At 43.8% G+C, this 25,181-nt stretch overlaps 1 protein-coding gene across 1 annotated transcript; it reads right to left on the reverse strand.

Moving 5' to 3' along the window:
- Positions 1–743: 743 nt before the first annotated feature.
- On the reverse strand, positions 744–24,978 carry MORC3 (MORC family CW-type zinc finger 3). The gene is made up of 17 exons (XM_050971159.1): positions 24,885–24,978; positions 19,712–19,784; positions 17,887–18,019; positions 15,297–15,511; positions 13,672–13,819; positions 12,570–12,717; positions 12,353–12,484; positions 11,994–12,113; positions 11,491–11,588; positions 9,354–9,458; positions 9,125–9,247; positions 8,939–9,013; positions 7,959–8,001; positions 6,842–7,026; positions 5,458–6,289; positions 5,170–5,333; positions 744–2,365 (listed from the first exon to the last, which is right to left on the reverse strand). The coding sequence occupies exons 1-17, from the start codon at positions 24,921–24,923 to the stop codon at positions 2,212–2,214; spliced, it is 2,787 nt and encodes a 928-aa protein (XP_050827116.1). The 5' UTR covers positions 24,924–24,978; the 3' UTR covers positions 744–2,211.
- Between the last annotated feature and the right edge of the window lie 203 nt (positions 24,979–25,181).

A 25,181-nucleotide genomic window follows, 5' to 3' on the forward strand; every position in this document is an offset into this window, starting at 1 on the left:
GGCAGCCTGTCCCCACAGAGGGCTGAGGCCTGGCTCTGGCTGCCCTTCCCTTCACTACTTGGCCTGGCCTGTGTGGAAGCAGTTGCTTCCTTTTCCCCCAGTTTGCCATGGTGGGAATTTTTGCCCAATCAGCCTCACCAAGCCTGGCACCTTCCTGGTGTTGTGTCTGCACTGCACCAATGTCTGCACACTGCAATCTTCTCCTGTGCTGAGCTCCTTCCAAACCTCTCCCCTTCCTGTTTGCCAACTGTGCCTTCTTAGGTGAGTTATCCTGTGGGAACTCCCTCCTTTGGCAGTGTTTGAGACCTGAATTAAGTCCTGACACATCCAGTCCCCTCCTCATCCATCTCCATCAATCTTAACCCCAGCCCCCACACCCCAAAGACCCCCAAACCAGCCCCTTCCTTCTCCATCTCTTTCCAGCTGAGGGACAAGGATGTGCATGGAATGGGGGATATTAAAATTATTTTTACAAAAGTCCTGAGGAGTTCCACAGCAGTAGGAACTGCCTTAAGATGGTGCAAGTCCACGTGCTCAGTGAATTTCTGAAGGCAAGGAAGCTCGTCCATGAATCAACAGCAGAACTTCCTGAAATTCAGCTCCATTCCATTAACAGCCTCTGGATTACACCAGCACTGCTTTCTCCATATCCAGGACATTGCCATCCCATTTCCATACTGGTGTGCCCAGTCCAACACCAGACTGAGCCAGCCTTTATTTAGAAACAAACACAAACTGCAAACTCCAATTTATATCTTTTTATTTTTTACAAAAAATACATTTTAACAAGTAAATAGAAACCATTTCCATAAGTCCACCGTTGTCCAAAGTGTAAATGTACATTGTAAATTTGCCATTTTTAATATAGACATGTGCTCTATTTTGCCAGTTGTCTACAAGAAATTCAGCTACAGTCTGATGAAACGTAATAAATAATGATTAAGAAATGGAAAAGCTACACACCAAGAAATGGGAAATATAAACTTTGCAAAAGTCATACGTAGTTATATTACAGCCACCTCTTCCCAAATCAAACATTCAATTTCTCTTTTATAAAGTACAACAGTAGTGCATTCCCGATATTGGCATAGAGAGAGATCTTCCACTGAAATACTGTCCATGGAAAGAATTCCACTGAACTATAACTCGAAGGGACACCAAGGGATTAACTCAGGACAGTAGCAGTGCAAAAGCCAACAGTATTGGCTTTATTTAAATTAAAAAAGAAAAAGATCCTTCCTAAGAATTAACATATTGAACACTAATTAAATTATTTTTTGAATTTCAAAGCAAGAATTATTTTTCTGGATCACTCTTTGGGTGACCAATCCCACCACAGGGGAAAAGATGGATTTGCTGTCTTTGCCACCCAGTTTGTCATTCCCAATGACTTGGGAAGAAATCCCTGCAGCTGGCTGGGAATTTCTCTTGGTACCATTGCTTCCAGGTTTTCCCATGATCATGGAAAAATGGGAACTCTAAAAGGGGAGATGTGAAAAAGAGGAATTCCCTTTTCCTGTCTGTAATAAAAACTGTCCAAAGCTGTTGAAGCTGAACATTTTCACCCTGTTATTTACACCACAGATAAAGAAACATCCCTCCTTTTCCAAGTGCTTCCATCCAACTGGTCCATCCCCAGTTTTCAGGATAAAACCCTTAAGAACCCTTCTTTTGGTAGTACCACACAAATATTCCCCAAATATGGCCCAAATTCTCACCTGCTACTTACATTTCTATCCCATGAATGCAACACAGAACACTGCTGGGAGCAATGGAACAACACTGTGGGATACACAGCTCTGGGAAGGAAATCAAGAAAGTTCTTTTTTCTTTTTTTTTTTTTTTTTTTTTTTTTGCATTTCTAAGATATTCCACTACTTTAGAAGAGGAAATACTCACAGGTATCAATGCTTATATAAGATCCAAAGTCAACCAAAAGGTGTCTGTAGAAAAGTATTAAGATTCCTAATAGTAAAAATATCTGCAAATTTAATTACAAATACATTTCCAAAGCAAAATCCTTAATTAAGTACATCAGGGTGGGTCAGTATTGACAGTGTTCCTTGAGGAGGAAGTGAACAGCTAAATGTGGAATATTTACATGAGAGATCCACCTATGTCAAATATATAAAGTGAAGCAGCCCCATTTACAGTCTGGAACTTACAGTTGATAATGGAAGAGCAATAAAACTCTGCTAAAACACTGAGACTTTAAGTACTGCTGATTTCATGCATTTGTTCTACCACTTGCCCTAAGATCTCATCCACCACATCAATGTCATAATTGACTTGCTGCAGGTCCAGGTCAGGCATGATGGTGGCCAGGAGCTGTCCCACGTTCACTCGGAGAGAGCGGAGCTTCAGGCTGGGGAGAGAGCAGCACAGCATTAACTGGAGATGCAATTCTGGGTTCAGAGCTCACCTAACAATGCTGGACTCATCATCCAGGCTGGAGATGCTCCGTGACTCCCAAAAACCAAAACAAAAAAAATGGATGCAGGTAAAGCTGCCTCTAGATTATTTCTATATCTACCAGTTTTGGCAAGCTTCTCTTCAGTTTTCAGCTTTAAGGGGGACATTCCCTCAGTTCCAAACCAATACTGAACTGAATTCCTGTCAGAAATATTTCAGAATAAGCACTGGTACAATCCTTTCCCCCACAGCACCTGTATTTCTCAAAGCAGTATTAAGGTATTTTTATCCATTTAGAAACCCAAACTACCACAACCCACGGGAACAAAAGGAGAGAAAAAGAGAGGAGAAGGCAAGAAAGAGGAGTTTGTCCAAAGGCTTTAAAATATAAATAGGAAGGAAGGGTTATAGCCCAAGGAAAAGGCTGTGCCTCCTCTTTTTGGTTTCTTTCCTGGATGTCCTTGCTGTCTCCTCTTCCTGATCAAATTGTTTTGCCATGAGCCATCCCTTCTGTGGCCCATTTCCTTCTACTCTCAGATCCTTTATCCAGTTCTCCCAATGCTGCCACATCTCCATCAACTTGTGGGGGAACTTACTTCCAAGTCCTGCACTTATTTGCTAATTCTTTTAATAAACACACATCAGAGCTATAAGGAGAAATGAAATTAAATGCTGACAGATAATTTTTTATGTGGGTCAGTTTCTTTTTTAAGACTGAAAGGAATCTCTGGAAATTACCCAGGTTGTTCTCCACTCTGCCAGGGTGTCCAGAGGTGGATCCAGCACTCCCTGGTTGGCCTCTCAATGCTGGGCCCCAGGGAGGAGTCACTGGCCCAGCCCAGCCCAGCCCAGCAGGAGCCGGGTGGTGCCACCAGCAGAGAGCACTGCTGGCTCACACTGCACTGCCACCCCCAGCACTGCTGGCTCACACTGCGCTGCCACCCCCAGCACTGCTGGCTCACACTGCGCTGCCACCCCCAGCACTGCTGGCTCACACTGCACTGCCACCCCCAGCACTGCTGGCTCACACTGCGCTGCCACCCCCAGCACTGCTGGCTCACACTGCACTGCCACCCCCAGCACTGCTGGCTCACACTGCACTGCCACCCCCAGCACTGCTGGCTCACACTGCGCTGCCACCCCCAGCACTGCTGGCTCACACTGCGCTGCCACCCCCAGCACCACGGGGACTTCCTCCAGTTGCTGCTCCTGCATAATTCACAGGTGCCCTTGTGGAATTTTCAGGGGATTTTTTCCAGCTCATTTGTCCAATTGGTCAAAGTCCCTCAGCAGCAGCTCTGCCCTACTGAGCTCCCTCTTTGATGGCACCAGGAATTTATTGAGTTCATTTGGCTCTGTCACCCAGGCCATGAATCCCAGGATCCCCAGGGCTGGAAGAGAACTTTGGGGTTATCCAGTCCAACAATCACCCCAAAATGACATCCCCAGGGCTGCTCCTGAACACTCCCACACACAGTGACTCCAAACCTCCCTGGGCAGCTCAGCCCAAGGCCTGACCACTCTGCCAGGGACATTTTCTTTCCCAGTCTCCAACCTGAGCCTCCCCTGGTGCCATCTGAGGCCATTTCCTCTCCTCCTTTCCCTTGGGACATGGCAGCAGAGCCCGACCCCCCTCACTGCCCCTCCTGTCAGGAGTTGTGCAGAGCACTGAGGTCCCCCCAAGCCCCCTTTTCTCCAGGCTGAGCCCCTTCCCAGCTCCCTCAGCTGCTTCTCCCAGGATGTTTTCCAGCCCCTCCCTGGCCACACTCCAGCCCCTTAATGTCCCTTTAAAGTGGCACAGAACTGGACACAGGACTTGAGGTGCAAAAGCCTTTTCCATTCCTGGCCTTGCTGCTGATCCCCAGTTTGCCCTCAGTCACCCCATGCTGGTTGTCCTTACTCCCTTTTTGACTCACATGGGGCTGCAGGTGGCTTCCAGGTAGATTTATTCCATGTTTTCCCTGGGATTGAGGCTGCAGTACAAGGATGGAGCTCTGGCTGTCCTAAATATGAGCATAAGAACTGCCTTGTTCCAGGAATGTTAACTGCTGGAGATACTGCAAGGCCCTAAAGCTCCCTCTGAAATGCCTCTCATCTGGTCCCAGGGATCAATTGGCTGAATTGATCCCTTAACTGACTCCCCTTTTATCAGAGCTGATGCTCCCCCCTAGCAGGGACCTCAGCTCACTCTGCTTCCACCTGCTCTGGCTCTTTTGTGTGTGTGCTGTTCCCACTTCCCAAGAGCTCCAAGCTCTCCAGCTGGAAGTTTCAACCCTTGTTTAATTCCAAGACACACCCCAGACCCTGATTCCACAGGATTTGCCTGCAGCAAGGAGTTCTTACAGGAAAGTTTCAAATCCAGACTCTTCAGTTGATTCAAGAGAGAAAAACAGACTCTCAAAGTGAAGTTCATTACACAGCAGAAAATAATGATCATCCTCCTCTTTCCTGCCTCCCTTTTCTCTCCTTGGTTTGCAAGCTGTGTTTAGAAATTATACAACATTTTGGACATTTTCAGAAGTATCCATTTGCTATTCTGTTGTGACCAATCCTGCTCACACAAATCATAAATCACAAACATCACTTGAGAAAAAAGAAAAAACAACATTAGTTAGGAGTCACAAAAGGCAGTAGAAAAGAATTGCAAGCATCACATTTTATTATACAATTATCAAACATAATCTTCATCAAAACATTTGAAATACAACCAACAAGCAAAAATCTTGAAATAACATCTAGAAAGAACAAAACTGATACCTTTCTCCATCAGAAAAATTTACAGAGTCTTCTACATTACTGGTGGTAGAATCATTTGCACGTGCTACAGCCTGTGGGATTGAAGCTTTTAACTGAGCCAGCTCTGCCTTGAGCTCCTCACACTGACAGGCCATTTGATTCTTCTCCACTTCCAGGACTTCAATCTGCCAATCAAAAGAAAAAGAAAGCTGTAAGAACTATTCAAAACATTGTGTAGCAGAAGTGCTGTGAAACAGGGGGTAAAAAATAGAGATAACTGAAGTGTCAGGAGTGTTTTAGCAGATGTACCTGGCTTTTGTAGCTGTCTCTCTCAGTGGTGCATTTGTCCAGCTGCCTGAAAACATCATCCAGCTGCACTGCCATCTCATCCACCTCACTCTTGCTCTCTCCATCAGCACATTTGCTGCACTCAGTCTTTAGGTTCTGCAGGGTGCTGCACTGCTCCTTGAGCGTTGCTATCTCCCCCAGGGCCTGCTCATAGAGAGCTGTCACCTCTGCCAAGCTCCTCTCCTCAGCATTCCCTTCTCCACAGGAGGGAACTGTCTCCGTTGCCTGATGGCACATCTCCTTTTTCACATATTTATTATTCATCTCCAAAAGCTGCTGCTCCAGTGTTTCCACCTGTTTGGTTAACGCTTCACATTTGCTTTGGTACATTTCCTTTTCTCTGGTCAATGATTGCAGCTGATTTTTCAGTTCATTTTCCATCTCTGCAGATGTCTCAGGAACACCATTGACCTTGTGCTGTTCCTTTTCCATCCCAGCCCCAGGAATCTGCACTGGGATGTCTTCCACCTCCTCCTTTTTCACCACCAGCTTTGGGAGCTCTGTCTGTGTTGCTGAGCTCAGCTGGTCACTTCTTGCCTCTGAAGTGGTTGCACTGCAAGGTTCCCCCACGGGAGAGCTTTCCTTCTGCTTCTCCTCCTGATCCAAATTGATACATTCTGTTTTTACCACAGGAACATCAGGATCTGCTGAAGGCTTTGGAGTGCTGCTCTCCTCTAAAATGATGACATCTTCATCATCATCCTCCTCCTCGTGGTTGCTGAATGTTTTGTCACTGAGCCGAGGTGTCTTTAGGGACACTGGTGTCGCACAGCTCTGCGTCCTCCTTTTGAGACTGAGGAGGAAAATGTTAAATTAAAATATTAAGATAATAATTCATTTGCATAAATGCTGCCAAATCATTTGTTTCCAACCACGTGCAGTGTTTCTCTGAGCACTGTTCAAAAATTACCACTCCAGAAAATCACCTGCAGGAATAAATCCCTGTAAAAATCAGTGCCTGCCATCCACACACTCCCACATTATTCTGAAACAGACCCAGCATTCCTAGGAATATCCCCAGATCTGAAACAGACCCAGTATTCCCAGGAACATCCCCAGATCTGAAACAGACCCAGTATTCCCAGGAACATCCCCAGAGAGTTTCAGAAAAACAGCCTGTGGAGTGTAGAGAACACAAATTCTGTTCCTGAGTAGACAAATCACTAAAAATGCTCCTTTGTCATTTTTTTTTGCATTCACAATTGTATTTGACAAAGTCTCCAGGTCCCTTTAACCCGGATCTTCCCATGCTCCCAGAATTCCCACAGGAATTTCAGCAGCTCATTTTCATTCAGTTATCAATTTTAGAAATAGACAGGAATCTCCTTTGTACAGGTCCACTCACCTGCTATCAGCATCCAAATGAGGGGAAGATACTTTAATTAAAATAGGCAGAGATCTTCTAACAGAAGCATCTGATGATTTTGGTATAAGTAACCTTGGAAGAGCTTCCTTTGCATTCGGAGATGAGAATGTTTTGAAGTCTTTACTTGAAGAAACAGATGTTTTTAAAAATATTTCATTATTGATCTATAAGACAATGTAAGTTAAGAATGGAAATAAAGAGATATTAGTAGAGTCTTCAGGAGAGATTTAAGCAGTTCTTTATATTCCAACACCTAAAATTCTGACATTTCCATATCTAAGTACCCCCTTGAACCCAGGCTCAGGATTTTGGGATGATAAATGCTGACTAGACTACTGCAAATCCACTTTTTCATTTTAAAATGCTGTGCAGAATCCCAGGCAAGAGCCTTTCCCAAGCTGTGGGTCTGTCTGGAGTCTGCCCATCAGACACAAACTCCAGGACAGACATCCCTGGGAAAGCTGCTCAGGGTTTGCTCAGTTGGCCCAAAATGAGCAATTTTTTCACTTTTAGAAATTCCTTTTGTACTGGGGGAGATGTAATGGCAGAGAAACAGTAAGATGAAATAAACAGGTTAAAACAGCACATGCAGCATCTCTTCTCCAGAAATGATCTTAGGTCAGAAATTGACTTTGAATGCAACTGAAATGAAATCCTACTTGGAAAATTTGATTCTGAGTTACAGTGCAGACATTCCCATCAAACATCTAGATCTGCAGCTGGATTTAATCTGGATTTGAGTGTCTCCCTGCACAAGTGTAGCTGTTCCACCTCTGTCTAGCCCCACTGAGATCTCCACTTTTAAGGGCATCTTTATATCATCATCACAACTCTCTCCAGTAAATCCCCTTTCAAGAACTGGGTGTCCTGCATAAAAACAGCCACCAGTGACTGCCATCTCCTCTAGCTCTGCCCAGAGACCTTTGTCCCTCTCAAACCCCCTCCTAAGGAGAAAGAAATGGTGGATTTTCCATCACTGGGCAGCAAAGAAAGGGGATTAGGGGTTTCCTCATGGTGAGCAAATCCTGCAAAGTAAAGTGGATGTTGAAGCAGACACTGGCACCCAGGGCAGGCTCCTGCCAGCCTCAGCAGTTACCTGGTGGCTGTACTCCAGTCTCCTCTTCAGTTTTTCCCTGTCCCTGCATAGCAGCAAGGAAAAAACAGAAATTAGGAGTTTAGATTCAAACTGTTCATTCATTATAAAAACTAAATCTAAGATCTAAAAGCAAGCACAGTTCTCCTCATCTCAGCTAGATACAATAACCCAAGTATTCTTGTTTATTGAATGAAAATTTCCTCAGGAAGCTGGAGGCTTGTCTGAAGTTAGCTTAACTTCCAACAATCCCTCTAGATTATTTATAAAAATATTTACAACAACCCCAAACTCCCACTTCTAGAATATAAGGCAGCATCACAATTACCCAAATCAGTTTTTGTCATACCCCTTAGCTAAGAACCCTTTTATTCCTAAATAAATGTATTGATCCTTTCAAAATGCTTCAGTGTGCACCTTTGAAAGTGACACAGCCAAGATCTCCTAAGAGCCCTCAGAGTTTGCTTCTGGGACATCCCAAACTGACTGTTCCTTTATTGATGGGACATCCCAAACTGACTGTTCATTTATTGATGGGACATCCCAAACTGACTGTTCATTTATTGATTGATGGGACATCCCAAACTGACTGTTCATTTATTGATGATGGGACATCCCAAACTGACTGTTCATTTATTGATGGGACATCCCAAACTGACTGTTCATTTATTGATGGGACATCCCAAACTGACTGTTCATTTATTGATGGGACATCCCAAACTGACTGTTCATTTATTAATGGGACATCCCAAACTGACTGTTCATTTATTAATGGGACATCCCAAACTGACTGTTCATTTATTAATGGGACATCCCAAACTGACTGTTCATTTATTGATGGGACATCCCAAACTGATTGTTCCCACACTGCCAAATCCTCTGGAACATCATCCCTCTGGGGGCTGAACAGTCACCCCAACTGCTGCCCAGCTCTCCTGGGCAGTGTTTAGTGTTGGGAGCCCTGTCAAATCTCCAGAACTCACTTTTTCTTGTAGGTTTTCTCGTAGGTGGGGTGTATTAAATCGTCATCCTCTGGTTCTTCTGGCACGTTACAGTTCCTGAGGGAAGGAAGAGGACAGAAAAAAACGCACAACAGAAGGAGCTGAGCACCCCTGCTGCTGCCAGGTGGTCTGTGAGGGCTGGGGGGTGTCCCTGGGCTGTGTCCTTACCTGAACTGGGGGTCAGGGTTGAGGGAGCAGTACCACTTCTCCGGCAAGTGCTCGATTCCGTCCGGGAGCTTCCGCCACTTGAGGCAGGCGTCACACTGCACCCACGTCTGGTCTGGCTGTTTCCTGGGCAAAAACCAAAATAAATCAACATCTGCACACCAGAGAGGGCTCTCCTATCAGATAAACCAGTGACAGTGTGCTCAGCTCTGAGCTGTCACAGGGGACTCACTGGATCTCCTCGACGGGCAGAGCTAAGGGATATTCCTCGTTTTTCTTGGTTTTCATCTCGTTCCAGTAATCGTTGAGCTTTTCTCCCAGTGCTGCTATTGTGAGTCTGCAAAGAAAAGAATTTAAAGATCACCTTGAATAATCCAACTCTAGCACAGAAAGAATCTTTATAAACTCCAGTGACAGAAAAGGTGCATGAACCACTTTAATATTTCTAATTGCACAAGACTGGGAAAAAAGCTTTTCTAAAAGCTTTTCCTTTTTTCTTTTATAAAAAGTTTTTATTTAGAAACCTGTAGAAATGAGAATTGTCTGAAGTCATGTTTTTCAGGAATAGAATTTCTGGAAAAACAAGTCAGAGCACAAAGACTGAAATCAAGAGTGCTGCTGATGGACAGAGCAAATCCTGGAGGGGCTTCACCAGTTCAGCCTCAACCAGAGAATTTAAAAACACAAAACCAATCCAGCACCTGACCCTGGTTCTGGCTGTTCCTGTACATCCCAAGTGCAGGTTCAGGCTGATGTCCAACTGCACAACAAGGAGCTGGCAAACATTTGATATAAAGTCTGCACTCTGATAAAAGGAGCAGCTCAGTCTCACCCAGGGTAATTCTCAGTTTTGTTTCCTGTTCATGGTGCAGCTCAGGGACTCCCAGAGCTGGCACACCCAGGAGGGAGAGGTGAGCAACAACAACAAAGCCCCCAGGTGAGGGGAGGTGAGGAAAGCCCCTGGAATTCAGCTCTGAGCAATCCAGTGGATGAGTAACCAGGCCCAGCCCTCCCTGGCCTGGCTCAGCACCTGCCCTGGGCCTCAAACCAACACAAATGTTTGTGCAGTGACCTCCAAGTGTGACCCAGAGCTTGGATCCAGGTCACCTCAGCAGGGACTGCTGAGCCAGGGGACACCAGAAGGGCAGAAAGGAGCAGTGAGACATGGATGGGACCGTGTCCCTTTTGTGGGGAGGGAAGAAGCGCAGGGCACCTTTCCATCAGGTTCACAACCTTCCAGCCCAAAACAAAAACATCTTGTGAAAGCCTGGAGCACTCCTGGCACAAAACCCTTCCCAGGAGATGTTTCCAGTGTGGTGTCACTGTGCCCACCCACATTCCAAGTGCAGGGGAGGTGGCTGGGGGTAAAACCAGAGAAAGCTGAGGAGTTCCACTCCCAATTAACAGTGCTGGAACCAGAGGTGAAGTGCAGTTGCTGCTTCCTGCATGGAATGCAGCTGGCATGGGAAATCTGCTCCTGGGTGACAAACAGCACAGCAGAGTGGAGACACCACAGCCAGCTCCTGCAGGAATCCCTGCAGGAATCCCTGCAGGAATGGGAACTCCATGGCACCAGGAGCTGACAACACAGAGCAGCCAGGACAGGAGAAGCTGTTTTGCTGCTGAAGCAGCAGCTGGGTGAAATCCCTCTCCTCAGATGAACTTGGCTCATTATTTAATTTAATTGTAAGATTAACTCCCACCTCCCCCCCAGAGTTATGTCCAGGAATAACTGGATGTGGCACTCCAAGGTTTGGAGATCCTTTCCAACCTTAATGATCCTCTGATTCTCCCCACTTGTCTGGATATTGACTTAATTACATTTTTGGACAGACTGGTTGGGCACAAAGTTCCCAGATTTCCTGGGGTGCTGAGACACAAATCAAACCCAAGGGATTGAGGAAATCCCCTTTTCATGTGAAGTGTTCAAAAACCCCAAAAAGTGGAAAACATTCCCTGCTCACTGTGCCTGCCAAGGGCATTCCCAGTTCCTGCCCCTCTGCCAAGGGAACTGTTGGTGCCACACACAGGAAATGGTTCAGGATCCCCAAGGTTTGCAATCAATGCCCAAAATTTCCACATTCAAGTCCACATTAAAAGCACTGCTGGGCACATGGAAAATGCCTCCTCCTGAACAGCCACAAAAGAATATGCAGGGAAAAACATGGCAACGAGGTGGTGTGGATATTGTGGAAAAATATTGGTAAGGAAAGGGAAAGAGGCAAAGAGGGGCCAGACAAAAAAGGGTCTAAAAAGAACAGGTTTGGCCACAACACCAGAATTTTTTATTTTTCCTATTTAAAGATGCAGCTTTATCAAGTGTTTCCCAGGAAATGGTAATATGGGCTAGAAAATGCAGATAAAAATACCTGTATTCATTGGTGTAGTCAAAATCTTGTTTGTTGTGAGTTGGTTTTAGGAAGTTGCATTCAATAATCCCAACAACACCCACACCCATGTTGTTTGCCTGCAAGGAATTAAAGTTTATCAGGAAAACCAACACAAAATCCATGCCAATACTGCAAGAGTTTGCTGGAGGTAATTATTAACTGTACCTACACTGGGTAAAAAGGATTTTCTAGCTTGTGACTCCTCTGCAAGGAGAAAGTCTTGATATGAACGCCCTAAAGAACAAATCCTCTGCTCCAGCCCTCTTTTTGTCCTGAAGGATGTGCTCAGATTCATATTTTTGTATCAAACAGCCTCAAAACCAAACAATTTAATACAATTTTTAACTGCTGCACACAGCAAAAAAGGTGATTTTATAAAGTATACATCAATATCTTGCTTTCCATCCATATTCTTTTTTAAAATCAGTGTTTGAATGAAATTTATCAAGATGTTGAAATATTCTGAAGCCTCAATTTCTTACCTTTAACTGACAGCCAACTCTTTCATAAGCTTTGATGAGTCTGTTTTTGTGGTACATCATTATTCCATAATGATCTTTGTTCCTGCAGTTAAATCCAAAAGTAATTCTGACTGTTTTGGCCTTTGAGCAGATATTAAGGAAAAACAGGGGGAATCTCATGGAACACAAAAAAATAAAGAGTTACTCTGAGTGGGTCTTAGAGCTTTCTTTTCTTATCTTGAGATCATTCCTTCAGCAGGACTTCAAAAACAACAAAAAAACAAACCCAGAAAACCAAAAAATACTCCAAAATTTATCAATACTACTGAACAAAATCCAGTCACAGAGTTCAGTTCTGCAAAGGAAATATTAAAGGATACATTGAGAAATTTGGGTCTGTAAATATCCCTCTCGATGAAGGCCAAACTTTTGGAAACCAGCTGTGTTTTTACCTTCTGCCCTCTCAAGATGATCTGCATGGTTGGCTTCAGGTATAAAATACTGCAGTAAGCCTAGAAAACAGATTCTATTAAAATTAAAAACGTTTGCAACCTCCAGCTTCCAAAATAATCCCAATTTTAAAGATCCAACACGTACTCTTAGGGAGTAATCACTTTCTGGAACAATCTGGTCCATCCTCTCCTGTTTTTTGTAGCCTCTCTTGCCTGTTTCATCCAAATCTTCTGGAATTCTGATGTCATATTTATCCTTGTCAAAGTCAAATTCTGGTTTGTCATTTTTATCTCTAAGAATGAAGATGGGAAAATGTATTAATTATAGGAGGAAAAAAGCAAATACAAGAGGAGGTGTTGTGGTGGAGACAGGAAAGAAGGAAAAAAAAGGGGAATTCCTCAGAGATTTGCTAAAATAAAAAATGGGAAGCTGAACTTAAATGTGTAAAGTGCACACTGCTTGTTCCAGTTATTCCACACACAAAGAACCCCCAGATGCTTCTGTGTTTGCACACACTGAAAGAAAATGTGAAATTAATGAGAGGTAAGAGACTGGTCAAAGATTCCAAATCCTTCTATGTTTGCAAACACAAAAAGAAAATGTGAAATTAATGAGAGGTAAAAGACTGGGTTTATCTTACTCTCTAGGATTCCAAATCCTTCTATGTTTGCAAACACTGAAAGGAAATGTGAAATTAATGAGATGTAGAAGACTGGATTCCTCTTACTTTCTAACGTTCCAAATCCTTCTATGTTTGCAAACACTGAAAGAAAATGTGAAATTAAAGAGAGGTAAGAGACTGGATTTCTCTTACTCTCTAGGATTCCAAATCCTATATTTGCAAACACAGAAAGAAAATGTGAAATTAATGAGATGTAAAAGATTGGATTTCTCTCACTCTCTAGGATATCAAATCCTTCTATGTTTGCAAACACTGAAAGGAAAAGTGAAATAAATGAGATATAAAAAACTGGATTCCTCTTACTCTCTAGGATATGAAATCCCTCCATGTTTGCATTCACTGAAAGAAAATGTGAAATTAAAGAGAGGTAAGAGACTGGATTCCTCTTACTCTCTAGGATATCAAATCCTTCCATGTTTGCAAACACAGAAAGCAAATATGAAATTAATGAGATGTAGAAGACTGGATTTCTCTTACTCTCTAAGAGTCCAAATCCCTCCATGTTTGCAAACACAGAAAGAAAATATGAAATGAATGAGATGTAAAGGACTGGATTTCCCTTACTTCCTGAGGTTCCAGATGATGATCCTGGTGCCTTTTTTCCCGATGATGGCATCCAGCTCTGCCAGCAGCTTCTCCTCAGTGGAGAACAAGGAGTGGGTGAGGATGGCCTTGAGGCTGTTCCTGCACTCGGCTGGGTCACTGATCTGCCGTGGGGCTGCGTTAAGGACAGGGACTGGCAATGCAGCAAAAGGGCAGAAAATGAGGAAATCCCAGGAATCACCTCCCAAGTTCATCTCTGAACTCCTACCAAGTGAAAAGTTTGAACCAATTGCAGCATCACCCTGAATTTTCTGGCTCATGACTCCTCTCCAAGGAGAAAATTTGGATATAAACAGCCATAAGATTGAAAATTAAAAAAAATTGATATAAATTTTAATATAAATTTATTTCAAATATAAATGATATAAAATTTAAATTTTGATATAAAAATAGTATTTTAAAAAGATATAAATTTGACATTTTGATATTAATTTCAAAAATTGATATAAACATCAATATATAAATTTGAAGATTTCATATTAATTCTCATATAAATCCATTTTTAATATAAATTACATCAACATTGAAAAATTGATATAAAAATTATATTAAAAAGATATAAAATTGAAATTTTGATATAAATTTGAAAGTTTGATATAAACTCTGATATATAAATTCCTTTTTATTTAAATTATATCAAATTTGATATAAATTTGAAAGTTTATATCAAACTTGAAATTTTGACAGAAACTTGAAATTTTCTCCTCTCCAAGGAGAAAAGTGATAAAAACATCCATGTATAAATTTGAAAATTTGATGTAAATTTTCATATAAATTATATCAATTTTGAAAATTTGATGTAAATTTTCATATAAATTCATGTTTGATATAAATTATATCAAATTTGAAATTGGATATAAACTTGAAAATTTGATATAAACTTGAAATTTTTCTCCTCTCCAAAGAAAAAAACTTGATATAAATATCCATGTATAAATTTGAAAATTTGATGTAAATTTTCACATAAATTTATATTTGATATAAATTATATTAAATTTGAAAATTTGATTTGAATTTGAAATTTTCTCCTCTCCAAGGAGAACACTGATATAAACATCCATATAATATATATTATAAATTATTTTTATATAAATTATATCAAATTTGTCAAGTTGATATAAATTTGAAAAGTTGATATAAATTTGAAAAGTTGATATAAACTTGAACATTGTCTACTGTCCAAGGGGAAAACTGATAAAAACATCCACATATCAGTTTGAAAATTTATTATAAATCTGAAATTTTGTTAGAAATTTGAAATTTTGATTTAAACTTGAAACTTTCTCCTCTCCAGGGAGAAAACTGATACGAACACCCATAAATAAATTTGACAAAAATTTCATATAAATTCATTTTTTATATACATTTTATCAAATTCGAAATTTTTCTAGACATTTGAAAATTGAATTTAATTTTGAACACCTGATATAAATTTGAGAATTGAATTTAATTTGAAATTTTTCTCCTCTCCAAGGAGAGAACTTTGCTCTCAACCCCCACGAAAGCGGCCAACGCTTCCCTGCGGGTGTCGCTATCCCCGGATTGGGGGCGCAGCCCCGGCCCTGGCTGGCACGCAGCAAGGATATGCTGGTTGGTGAAGGTGACGATGGGAACCATGACGTGCTCTGCCTTGGTGACCTCCAGGAAGGTCTGGGACAGCAGCCCCACGCTCATGGTGTCGCCGTTCTTGGTGAAGACGATGGCGTCCTTGCCCAGGCGCATGGAGCCCGACTTGAAGCCGTTGCCGTAGAGCCCCACGGGAACGCGGCCGTTCATCACCGACTTCTCGCTGAAACCGAAGCTGCAGCGGGGGAACACCAGCAGGGTGAGGCCTCAGCTTTGAGCTTTTATGGTTTGCAGATTTAGTGGGTATTTCTGAGCTTCTTATTATGGGATGGTGAGCTCTGTGCCCAGAGCAGGGAGACAAAACAATTCCTGCTCCAGCTGGGCACCAAGGACAAATGAGCCAAATCTCAGCCCAGGAGCACAAACCCCGTGGGCTGGAGAGAGAAAAACAAGCAGGGTGGGAGTGCCTGGGCTAAAGCTGGGCTGGGACAATGAACTGCAAGGTGGGAATGGAGCAGTTTTGTATTTATGGGGTGCCCTGTGGCAGGGAGGAGTGATGAATCTGACTCCATGTTCTCAGCAGGCTCATTCATTATTTTATGATACTCTATTATATTTATATTAAAGAATGCTAAACTAAACCAGACTAAAGAATACAGAGAGGACACTGACAGAAGGATAAAAAGACAATAATGAAAACTCCTGACTCTCTCCAGAGCCCTGACACAGCCTGGCCCTGACTGGTCAATAAGTCAAAACAATTCATATGAAACAAATGGAACAATCACCTGTGGGTGAACAATCTCCAAACACATTCCACATGTGAGCTCAACACAGGAGAAGCAAATGAGATCAGAATTTGTTTTCCTTTTTCTCTGAGGCTTCTCAGCTTCCCAGGAGAAATCCTGGGTGAGGGGATTTTTTCCAGAAAATATGACTGCCCCAGAAGTCATTTTTTTTCCAGAAAATATGACTTCTGTTCTTTTAGAGCAGAACTTCTAAAAGTGAGAGACCTTGAGACTGTTTGTCCATTTTGGGACTATTTTGAGTCATCTTGGGTGCAGCCCTGGCTGGGCTCTGGTGCTGCCCAAGGTGGGTCCATGGAGGCCTTTAAACAAATCCCTTTTATATTCTTTAACTCCATCTCATCTCTGCTCTAGGTCAGACTGCACAAGGCATCAAGGGTGGGAAAAAATCCCTACAAAACTTGAAGGTTCAAGAGATGCAAGTGCAGGACTTGGCAAATTATTTAACACAAACTTCTTGTTTTAGAGGTTGGGGATTCCTGAACAATGAAATCCTAAAATCCCCTGGACAGTGCTGCTAAAACCACACAGCAAAGACTTAGAGAAATCTGCTTCCAGCTTTTAAGTATGGAACAGAAATATCCATACAAAGAAATAAGTATGGAATAGAAAGTTTGGAACTAGGTGAAAAAGCATTTTTATGAGAATCTGAGAGTTATCCTGCAATTTCACAATAAATACTAATAAAAGCCCCTAAGCCTGTCATTTTCCTCTCCCCACTTCCTAGAAAATGCTTGATTCACAAGTTTTCCATTTCCATATCACACTTCAAGTAAAACAGGGAACTGCACATGGAATTTAGGATTTATTATGGTATCTAATAAAAAAATAACACTTTGAATTCCAGCTTGCTCAAATTCAAACCTGCAGGCAGAGCAACTTTTTACACTAAGAGAGAAATTGCACAGAAAGCTTTTTACTACTGCAGAAATAAGAGAAAAATCAGAATATGTAAAGATAAATACACAATAATTTAAAAAATAGAAAATCCTTTAATTTTTCTACAATGCATTTTATTATTAATATTCCAATGGGTTTGAGCTGAATATCCCTTTTTTTTCATTCACTAACTTCAACTAAAGCAAGTCTGTCTGTGTCCACAGTGACCAAAATCCCCTTTGGGGGGAGATGGCTTTGTGCTTTAGCACTTGGATCTCACACAATATTATTATTATTATTATTATTATTATTATTATTATTATTATTATGATTATGATTATTATTATTATTATATTCAATTGTAATTACCATATTTTATAATATTTTAATTAATTCTTATGATAATATTTTGATTGTTAATAACAATATTATTACTATATTTTAATTGTAATAATACTATTACTATAATAACAATAATATCATTATAATTAATTATTACATTATTATATTACTATTTTAATATTATTACTATAATAATAATTATTACTTTATTTTAATTGTTATTCATGATATTTTATAGAATATTTGTTAATATTAATATTAATATTAATAATAATAATAATAATAATAATAATAATTTGAATTCTCCTTATCTCCACTAGCAGCCACCACAGAGAGTTGCCACAGAAGGGAAGGCATAAAGAAAGGATGAAAGGAAATGATGAGGTAAAAGTTCCCTGACAAAGTTCCAGGGAAGCTTTAGCAGCATCTGCCTGCTCTGGAATGTCACCTGGACCTTTAGAACCTTCAGAAATGTTGAATTTATCAGCAAAATCAGTGAATTCCAGATGAGAACCAGAACACACTGAGCACTAGCAGAAGCAGAGGTGGAATTTGTCCCAGGTGGGTGTCAGGAGGTGCCCACCTGAGCATTTTGTGCAGCTTCTCTGAGTTCATGCCGTTGCCGTTGTCGGTGAAGGTCAGGCAGATGTTGTCGTTGATGACTGTCTTGTCAATCCAGATCTGCTTGGCACTCACATCTGGATCATAGGCATTGTCTGAGGGCAAGGAAAGCAGAGTGGGACAGCAGAAAACCAAAATTAACTGAGTGCAGAAACGTTTTAAAGTCAATCAGTGTTAGGGTGGAACAGCTGCATCCAGCCCAGGAGAACCTCACCCCATCCAACACAAAACTCCCCAGATGATCGATGACAGTGACACACAGGCCAAAGATGTAGCTGGAGGTGAGCAGCTCACCCGAGAACAGAAAATGAAACCAAGCCCAGATCCCAGTTTCATTTCCTGCCTGCAGAGCAGCTGGGGCAATGTCTGCTTTCTCCCAGCCCTTACTGAGGGGAGTTGCAAAATGCTTTAGACTCAACTTTCTGTTTACAGGATGTGAAAATCAAACTCGAGTGAAAGAGAAACCAGCAAAGCCAGGCCCACCCCAGCTGCCCCAACACCACTTTTATCCATCTTTTCCCCTCATCCTCAGGGATTTTGTGAGGGGGAGGAAGGGTGGGATGTGATGGCACCTCTGCCTCACTGCCTGCTCCCCAGGTTCAGCTGAGAGACAGAAAACCGCTCAAAAAAATAAAAGGAATCACAGGTTGGTGATTGAAACCTTGGCAGGTTTCTTCCTATAAAGTTTAAGTCCAAATTTTATCACAGTGAAATATTTCATAAAATGTATTTCAGCATCACAAAAGAGGACAGACAGGTACAGCTGAAAGTTTGGAAGTGTGAAAAGAGCTGAGATGTTTGAACAGATTGTATTCCCAAAAAAGCCAGGCCTTTCCACAGCCACAGGGCTCTGGTTTCCTCCTCTGGGACAGCTTTGGCCTCGTCCAGCTGAAAAATCCCTGTTTTCTTCTGTTAGGTTAAATTTCTGGAGGGAGGGAAAAAGGGAAAGGAAAGGGGGAAAAGAGGGAAAGGAAAGGGGGAAAAGAGGGAAAGGAAAGGGGGAAAAGAGGGAAAGGGGGGAAAAGAGGGAAAGCGGGAAAAGAGGGGGAAAGCGGGAAAAGAGGGAAAGCGCGGAAAAGAGGGAAAGCGGGAAAAGAGGGAAAGCGGGAAAAGAGGGAAAGCGGGAAAAGAGGGAAAGTCGGGAAAAGAGGGAAAAGCGGGAAAAGAGGGAAAGCGGGAAAAGAGGGAAAGCGGGAAAAGAGGGAAAGCGGGAAAGAGGGAAAGCGGGAAAAGAGGGAAAGCGGGAAAAGAGGGAAAGCGGGAAAAGAGGAAAGCGGGAAAAGAGGGAAAGCGGGAAAAGAGGGAAAGCGGGAAAAGAGGGAAAGCGGGAAAGAGGGAAAGCGGGAAAAGAGGGAAAGCGGGAAAAGAGGGAAAGCGGGAAAAGAGGGAAAGCGGGAAAAGAGGGAAAGCGGGAAAAGAGGGAAAGCGGGAAAAGAGGGAAAGCGGGAAAAGAGGGAAAGCGGGAAAAGAGGAGTTACTCCCTTTGCAGCAGCAAAGTGCTCAATTGGCTTGGCTGGGGTCCCAAGCCACACCTTTATTTTGAGGAAGCAGCTCATCATTCCCTGACTATGGAAAAGAGGAACACTGGAGATGTCCAATTAACTTCTGCTCAAAATCAAAGGCAAGATGATCATCAAGAGCTAACAAACAGATGCACAAGCCCCAGGTAATGCAGGTAACGGGACCAGAACAAAAATCAAAACACTGAGGATGTCCAGCCAGGTTTTTCCCTAAAAGGAAGGAAAAAGGGTTTGTAACAAGAATTATCCAAGCTATTGATCACCTACCTATGAGTTCTGCAATTGCACTGAAGGGCCAGGTGTGACTGGTGGAGTTGGTGTGCAAGAACTTTGGGCATAGCTGGAATAAAGCACAAGCAGGGGCATTAGTTTGTGCTCTCCAAGGCAGAAAGCAGGCTGTTAAATAAAGGAAATTTTGGTTTGGACAACACCACCAAAAGGCTGTAATTGAATTGATTTCTGGGAATTGGCAGGGAACATTAACACAGCTCTTGAAGAGGAAATTCAGCACAGTTTCACCACGTTCTGAGCATGGGCTGTCAAACTACAGTCTTTATAAAAATACAAGGAACTATTGCTCTCTAGTGATGACAGGGGTTACAGAAAACATCAAAGCCACCGTCCAAACCCAGTAACAGAAGCTCTCAGATGTTAAAAACTCACATCCTAAGCCAGGAGGATTCAAACTGCATGTGAAGAGTGAGCAGCACCCAACATCCTCTGTCTGTGCCCACAGTGACCAAAATCCCCTCTCAGGAGGTGCTTGGTGCTTTTAGCACTTGGGTCTCACACATTTCATGCACCCAAAGGCACAGACACTGCCAGAATTAGATGAAAATGCGCAAATAAAGCACCTCCTTATGGGATGTAACTTGGAGATTGTCAGTGCCAAAAGAATTGCCAGGCAGCCCCAGCCTAGGCTCACATACATTCACTTCAAGACTTGGAAAAGCAGAACTAAAAATCCATGTAAGTTAAGGACCGGTCCAAGCAACATTTGGAAAAAATTTAACTGCTGCAGCTGCTCGCTGTGTTTGCATTGCCCCTGAGGAAATCCATGGTTACACTCCTACAAAGCCTTTAACACAAACCCCCTGCACAGATCTGCTCAAGCCCCCCTGCCAGCATCGTGGTGACGGCAGAAAAAGCAGCACCTGTGAACACAACACTGAAATCAGCCCTTGTACCACTGAGTTAGACAAAACCCACAGCACAATCCACATTACTACACAGAGAAAATCTGAGAAATATTATAAATACTGTGTACATATCCATACTGCATAATTTCTACAGAGTTCCTCATTGACAAGCACTTTTATCAAGGTATGAAGTGTAAATAAAAGTCAAGTGTAAATAAAAGTGCAAATAAAAGCAAGCAGCCACCTCCAAGCACCAAGGTGAAAAGGAATGATGCTAAAAGCAAATCCCAGAGCCACAAACCAGGCACCAGAGCAGGAGAGAGGCACAGGGAGAAGCAGCAGCCCTGGTTCAGAGCAACAGAACGTGCCAAGAGCTGTCACCTCGATTCTCAGGTCACAGCAGCACATGACACAATTCCAACTGCAACCTAATCCCTGCATTTCTCCATGGAGCACCAGAGGGAGCAGACAGCACCTTCCTGGTTGCCATCTGTGCTGCAGAGCTCCAGGTTTATAAAATCTGATGCATGGAGTCAGGCTAAGCCAGGGTGTGCTCCCAACAAACACTTCCAAGTAATTCTGAATCCAAAAGAAAATTCCTCTGGGCTATTAATGAAAACCTCACATGTGCCACAGCACATGGGCAGAAGGATCTTTGGATTTCTCCCTCTGCTGTGCAGGAACTCAGGGGATCCTCAGAGCCCTGGTGATTCTCCTCATCTGATCCTCCAGCATCTGCTCCTTGGTTTTCTAAGCTTTGGGATCAAAATCCACCAGAAACAACTGGTGGGGTTTTTCCCACCTGAAATCCCTCCCTGGCAAAACAAAACCTCATTTAAAATCCCAACCCACCACAGGGATGCACATTCAGGGATTTGGCATCTGCTCAGCTCCCTGCTGAAACACTGAACAACTCCAGGCACACAGGAGCTGAAGTGCTGGATTCCCTGCAGGATTCATTGCTGGACTCCCTGCTGGATTCCCTGCTGGATTCATTGCTGAATTCCCTGGAATCTCAGCAAGAGGGACTTGGCAAGAAGCCCTGACTGTGGTTTTGACAGAGGCATCAACTCACACTTGGGAATTTCATGGAATCCCTGAGGCTGGCAAAGCCCTCCCAGCCCATCAAGCCCAATCTGTGCCCAATCCCAGCCTTGTCCCCAGCCCAGAGCACTCAGTGCCACCTCCAGGGGACACTTGCAGGGATGGGCACTGCAGAGCTCCCTGGGCAGCCCCTGCCAAGGCCTGAGCCCCCTTTCCATGGGGGAATTCCTTTTGAAAAGGAAGCAGCACCTCCTCTGACCATCAGACAAAGCTGAGGAAGGACAGAAAGAACCTCAGTGTCACCCACAGTGGCACCATCACCAATAAAGGTCTTTTTCTGCCTGTGAACCAAATCCTTCTGTGTGCACAGAAATCAAAGCTTGCCTGTGTAACACAACAGCTCCACTGCTGTGAACCACTGGGAATTCTGAAAACATCACAGGAATCCTGCTGGCATTCTCCAGATCACTGCCTGGGGGAGGGCTTGAGAAAGGCTGTAGGTGGTTCACAGGATTGGGAATTGTGACAGGTACAGCAAGGGCAAGATGGGAACTGGAACCAATCTCCCATCCCTCAGCAAAGCTGAGCACGTGTGCCACAGGGATTTCATGGGAAAATTACCTCAGAGCACACAGCACCACCTGATCACAGAATTCCACATGCTCTGGGCTGGGAGGGACCTTAGAGACCACCCAGAACCAAGCCCTGCCCCAGGCAGGGACACTTTCCAGCAGAGCAGGGGGCTCCAAGCCCCATCCAGCCTGGCCTTCCTCACTGAAACAAGGGCACAAAACCAGATGAGGTGCAGGAGAACAGTGGTTGGAGGCCATCAGTTTTGTAGTTTCCTCCAGAGCAATGCAGCTGTCAGCAACCACTCCCTAATTCCTGATGAACTCACCAGGAAATATTTCAGTCCGTTTGTCCTTACACTTCATTCATCAATGCACCACTTTAATTAGCTCATAATTAATTGAGATTCAGTAAGAGCTGAACACTCATTTTGCCAATCCAGCTGTTTTGCTCGCTCAGCCAAACATATTTAGTGATTAAGTGGGTTTTGTTTAGTAATTTCATTTTTTCTGTGCAGGCAAAAGCAACTCAAACCTGCACAGCTGAAACTGACTTGTCCTGAGAGCAGCATCTGCTGCAGTTATAACAGCAAATATTGAGGAATAAAGCAGTTTATCTCTCAAAAATGACAGGCAGCTTTGGGAATTTCATTTTCCCACCCCTTGCAGATCCTAAGGTGTGCACAAATCCCAAAGCCCTGCAGAGTTTGCCTCATCTTAGGAAATTATTGCTTGCACATAATAAATTATTGTTATGTCACCCATCATCACTACAGCAATTCATGCATTTGAGTGAAAAATGCATCTTGGTTTAACCTGCATTTATTTAACAACTTCTTGGGAACAACTCTGCCATTTTCATGGAATTCTTGGGGCTGGCAAAGCCCTCCCAGCCCAGGGAGTGCCAGCTGTGCCCCGTGCCCACCCTGTCCCCAGCCCAGAGCACTCAGTGCCACCTCCAGGGGACACCTGCAGGGATGGGCACTGCAGAGCTCCCTGGGCAGCCCCTGCCAAGGCCTGAGCACCCTTTCCATGGGGGAATTGCTCCTGAAATTTCTCCTGCCAGCTACACAATCCCAGGTCACCACTGTTCAATGAACCACATCAAGGGACCAATCCAAATTAAAAACCACTCTTAAAATATTAACCTGGATCACTTCCCTGAGCTGCTTCATTGTTCAGCTGGACAAAATTATTGTCAGAGCTCCAGCAGGAGATAACTCCCAGGCTGGGAATGAGTTCCCAGGCCCTCCCAGTGCCTCTGAGCCCACGGGAAATATTTTATATTCCCAAAGAACTGTGACTATCAGCTCTTCTCACCATTCTCTGCATTACAAAGCCTTTTACAAACCTGGTCAAAACTGCATCAGCTGCTTCACCTGAGCAAAAACTAAATTAAAAAAAAAAAAGAAAAACCCTACAAAACCCACAGCTTTCACTGGAAAGCCACTGAATGCAAATTCTCAGCTGTGCCTGCAACACACAAAACCAAAGAGCAGCCTAAAAATAATTCAGAAAGTTACCAAGTGCATCTTGTTTCGTTTGTACCTCTGAGAGTTCAGCTTGGCAAAGTGATTTCAACCTGAGAATGATTTTAAACTCTGAACTGTCCCATGCAAAGGCTGATTTTTGACATTTTTCCTCTCAAGACAACCAACAATACATCCAAAAAGTAATAATAAATCCAAATCTTTATCTAAAGAACCAGGACAACCCTGCTGCAATAAAATATCACACAAACTGTGGATTTCAAACACTTGCAATAATTAAAAGCCTGAAATCAAAATCCAAATGCAATTTTGGAACTTCAAGGAAATGATGTTTAGGGCTCATCTCTAGAGTAATTTACTTCAGCAACTTTTGTTAGGGTAATATAAATTCACATTAAGGTAAGAGAAATGGATGTTAGGGTAACACAAATCGATATGAGGTGGGAGGTCTTTCCCACCCTAAATGACTCTGTAATTCCAGCAGTGCTGAGCATATCCCAACACACCTTTTTCACTCAAATATTTCATCAGTTACTCATCAGAGCACTCCTGCTCCTTTCCACTGTCATAAAGTAAGGTGAGATTTAGAGGCATTGACTTGGGAAACAGCTCCAGTTTCCCCTAAAAAGCAGCTTTAACTTCATTTCCATCGGCACAAACAAACGAACCATAACAGCTCAGCACCAACACCGCGACTGAAAACCCAACAGAGCAGCACTGAACTGCGCGAACACTCACTCATCCCTCTCAGCTGCAATTAGGGTTAAACTGTAATTAGGCCGCTTGCAATAAAAGTAGTTAAGATTTGAAGTTACAAGTCGGCAATTAGAGGTCACGGCGCTCGCCAGAGGCGGGGAAATCCCGCCCCCAGCACCGAGCCCACCCCCAGCCCTCGCCTTCCCCTCGGACAGGACCAACAGAAGGGAATTTTTCCGGATCAGAGCCGGGATGAGGGCGGGGGAGCCCCCGGCCCATGAGAGGCCCCACGTCCCCCGCAGAGACACGGCGGCGCTCCCCGCCCTCGCTGAGGGAGTGACCCTGGAGGTGCCCAAGGCCAGCCTGGACGGGGCTCCGAGCAGCCTGGGACGGTGGAAGGTGTCCCTGGCCGTGGCAGCAGGCTGGAAGGAGCCGGTCCCGAGCGGGTCCCTCAGGTGCCGTGCCCCGGCCGGCTGCGGCCCCGCCGCCCGCTCGCACTCACCGCGCTCAGGCGGATCCCGCCCTGTGTTTTCGCCGCCATCTTCAGGCCGCGGCCCCGCGCGCGCTTCCGCCTCCCCGCGGCCTTTCGCGCTTCCGGCGCCGGGCGCGCGCACGCGGGGCGGGGCTTGTGGTGAGGCCACGCCCCTCCCACCGGTGGGCGGGGCTGGGGATGAGGGCGCTGTGAGGGGATGGCTGAGGTTGGGATAGGGTTTGGACTTTATCCTGGTCAGCTGGTCCCAATCCCCGCCTTGTCCCCAGCCCAGAGCACTCAGTGCCACCGCCAGGGATGGAAGCTTCA

Source organism: Serinus canaria, chromosome 1 (genome assembly GCF_022539315.1).
Source record: "Serinus canaria isolate serCan28SL12 chromosome 1, serCan2020, whole genome shotgun sequence".
Lineage (NCBI taxonomy): Eukaryota > Metazoa > Chordata > Aves > Passeriformes > Fringillidae > Serinus > Serinus canaria.

What these genes read in the sequence shown, in the direction of transcription:
- MORC3 (XM_050971159.1), bottom strand. Translation starts at nt 24,923, where the DNA reads ATGGCGGCGAAAACACAGGGCGGGATCCGCCTGAGCGCG. An exon ending in AAGCTGCACAAAATGCTCAG is followed by an intron (nt 15,512 to 17,886) that starts GTGGGCACCTCC and finishes CCCCCGCTGCAG; the next exon opens with CTTCGGTTTCAGCGAGAAGT. An exon ending in ATCATCTGGAACCTCAGGAA is followed by an intron (nt 12,718 to 13,671) that starts GTAAGGGAAATC and finishes CTTCATTCTTAG; the next exon opens with AGATAAAAATGACAAACCAG.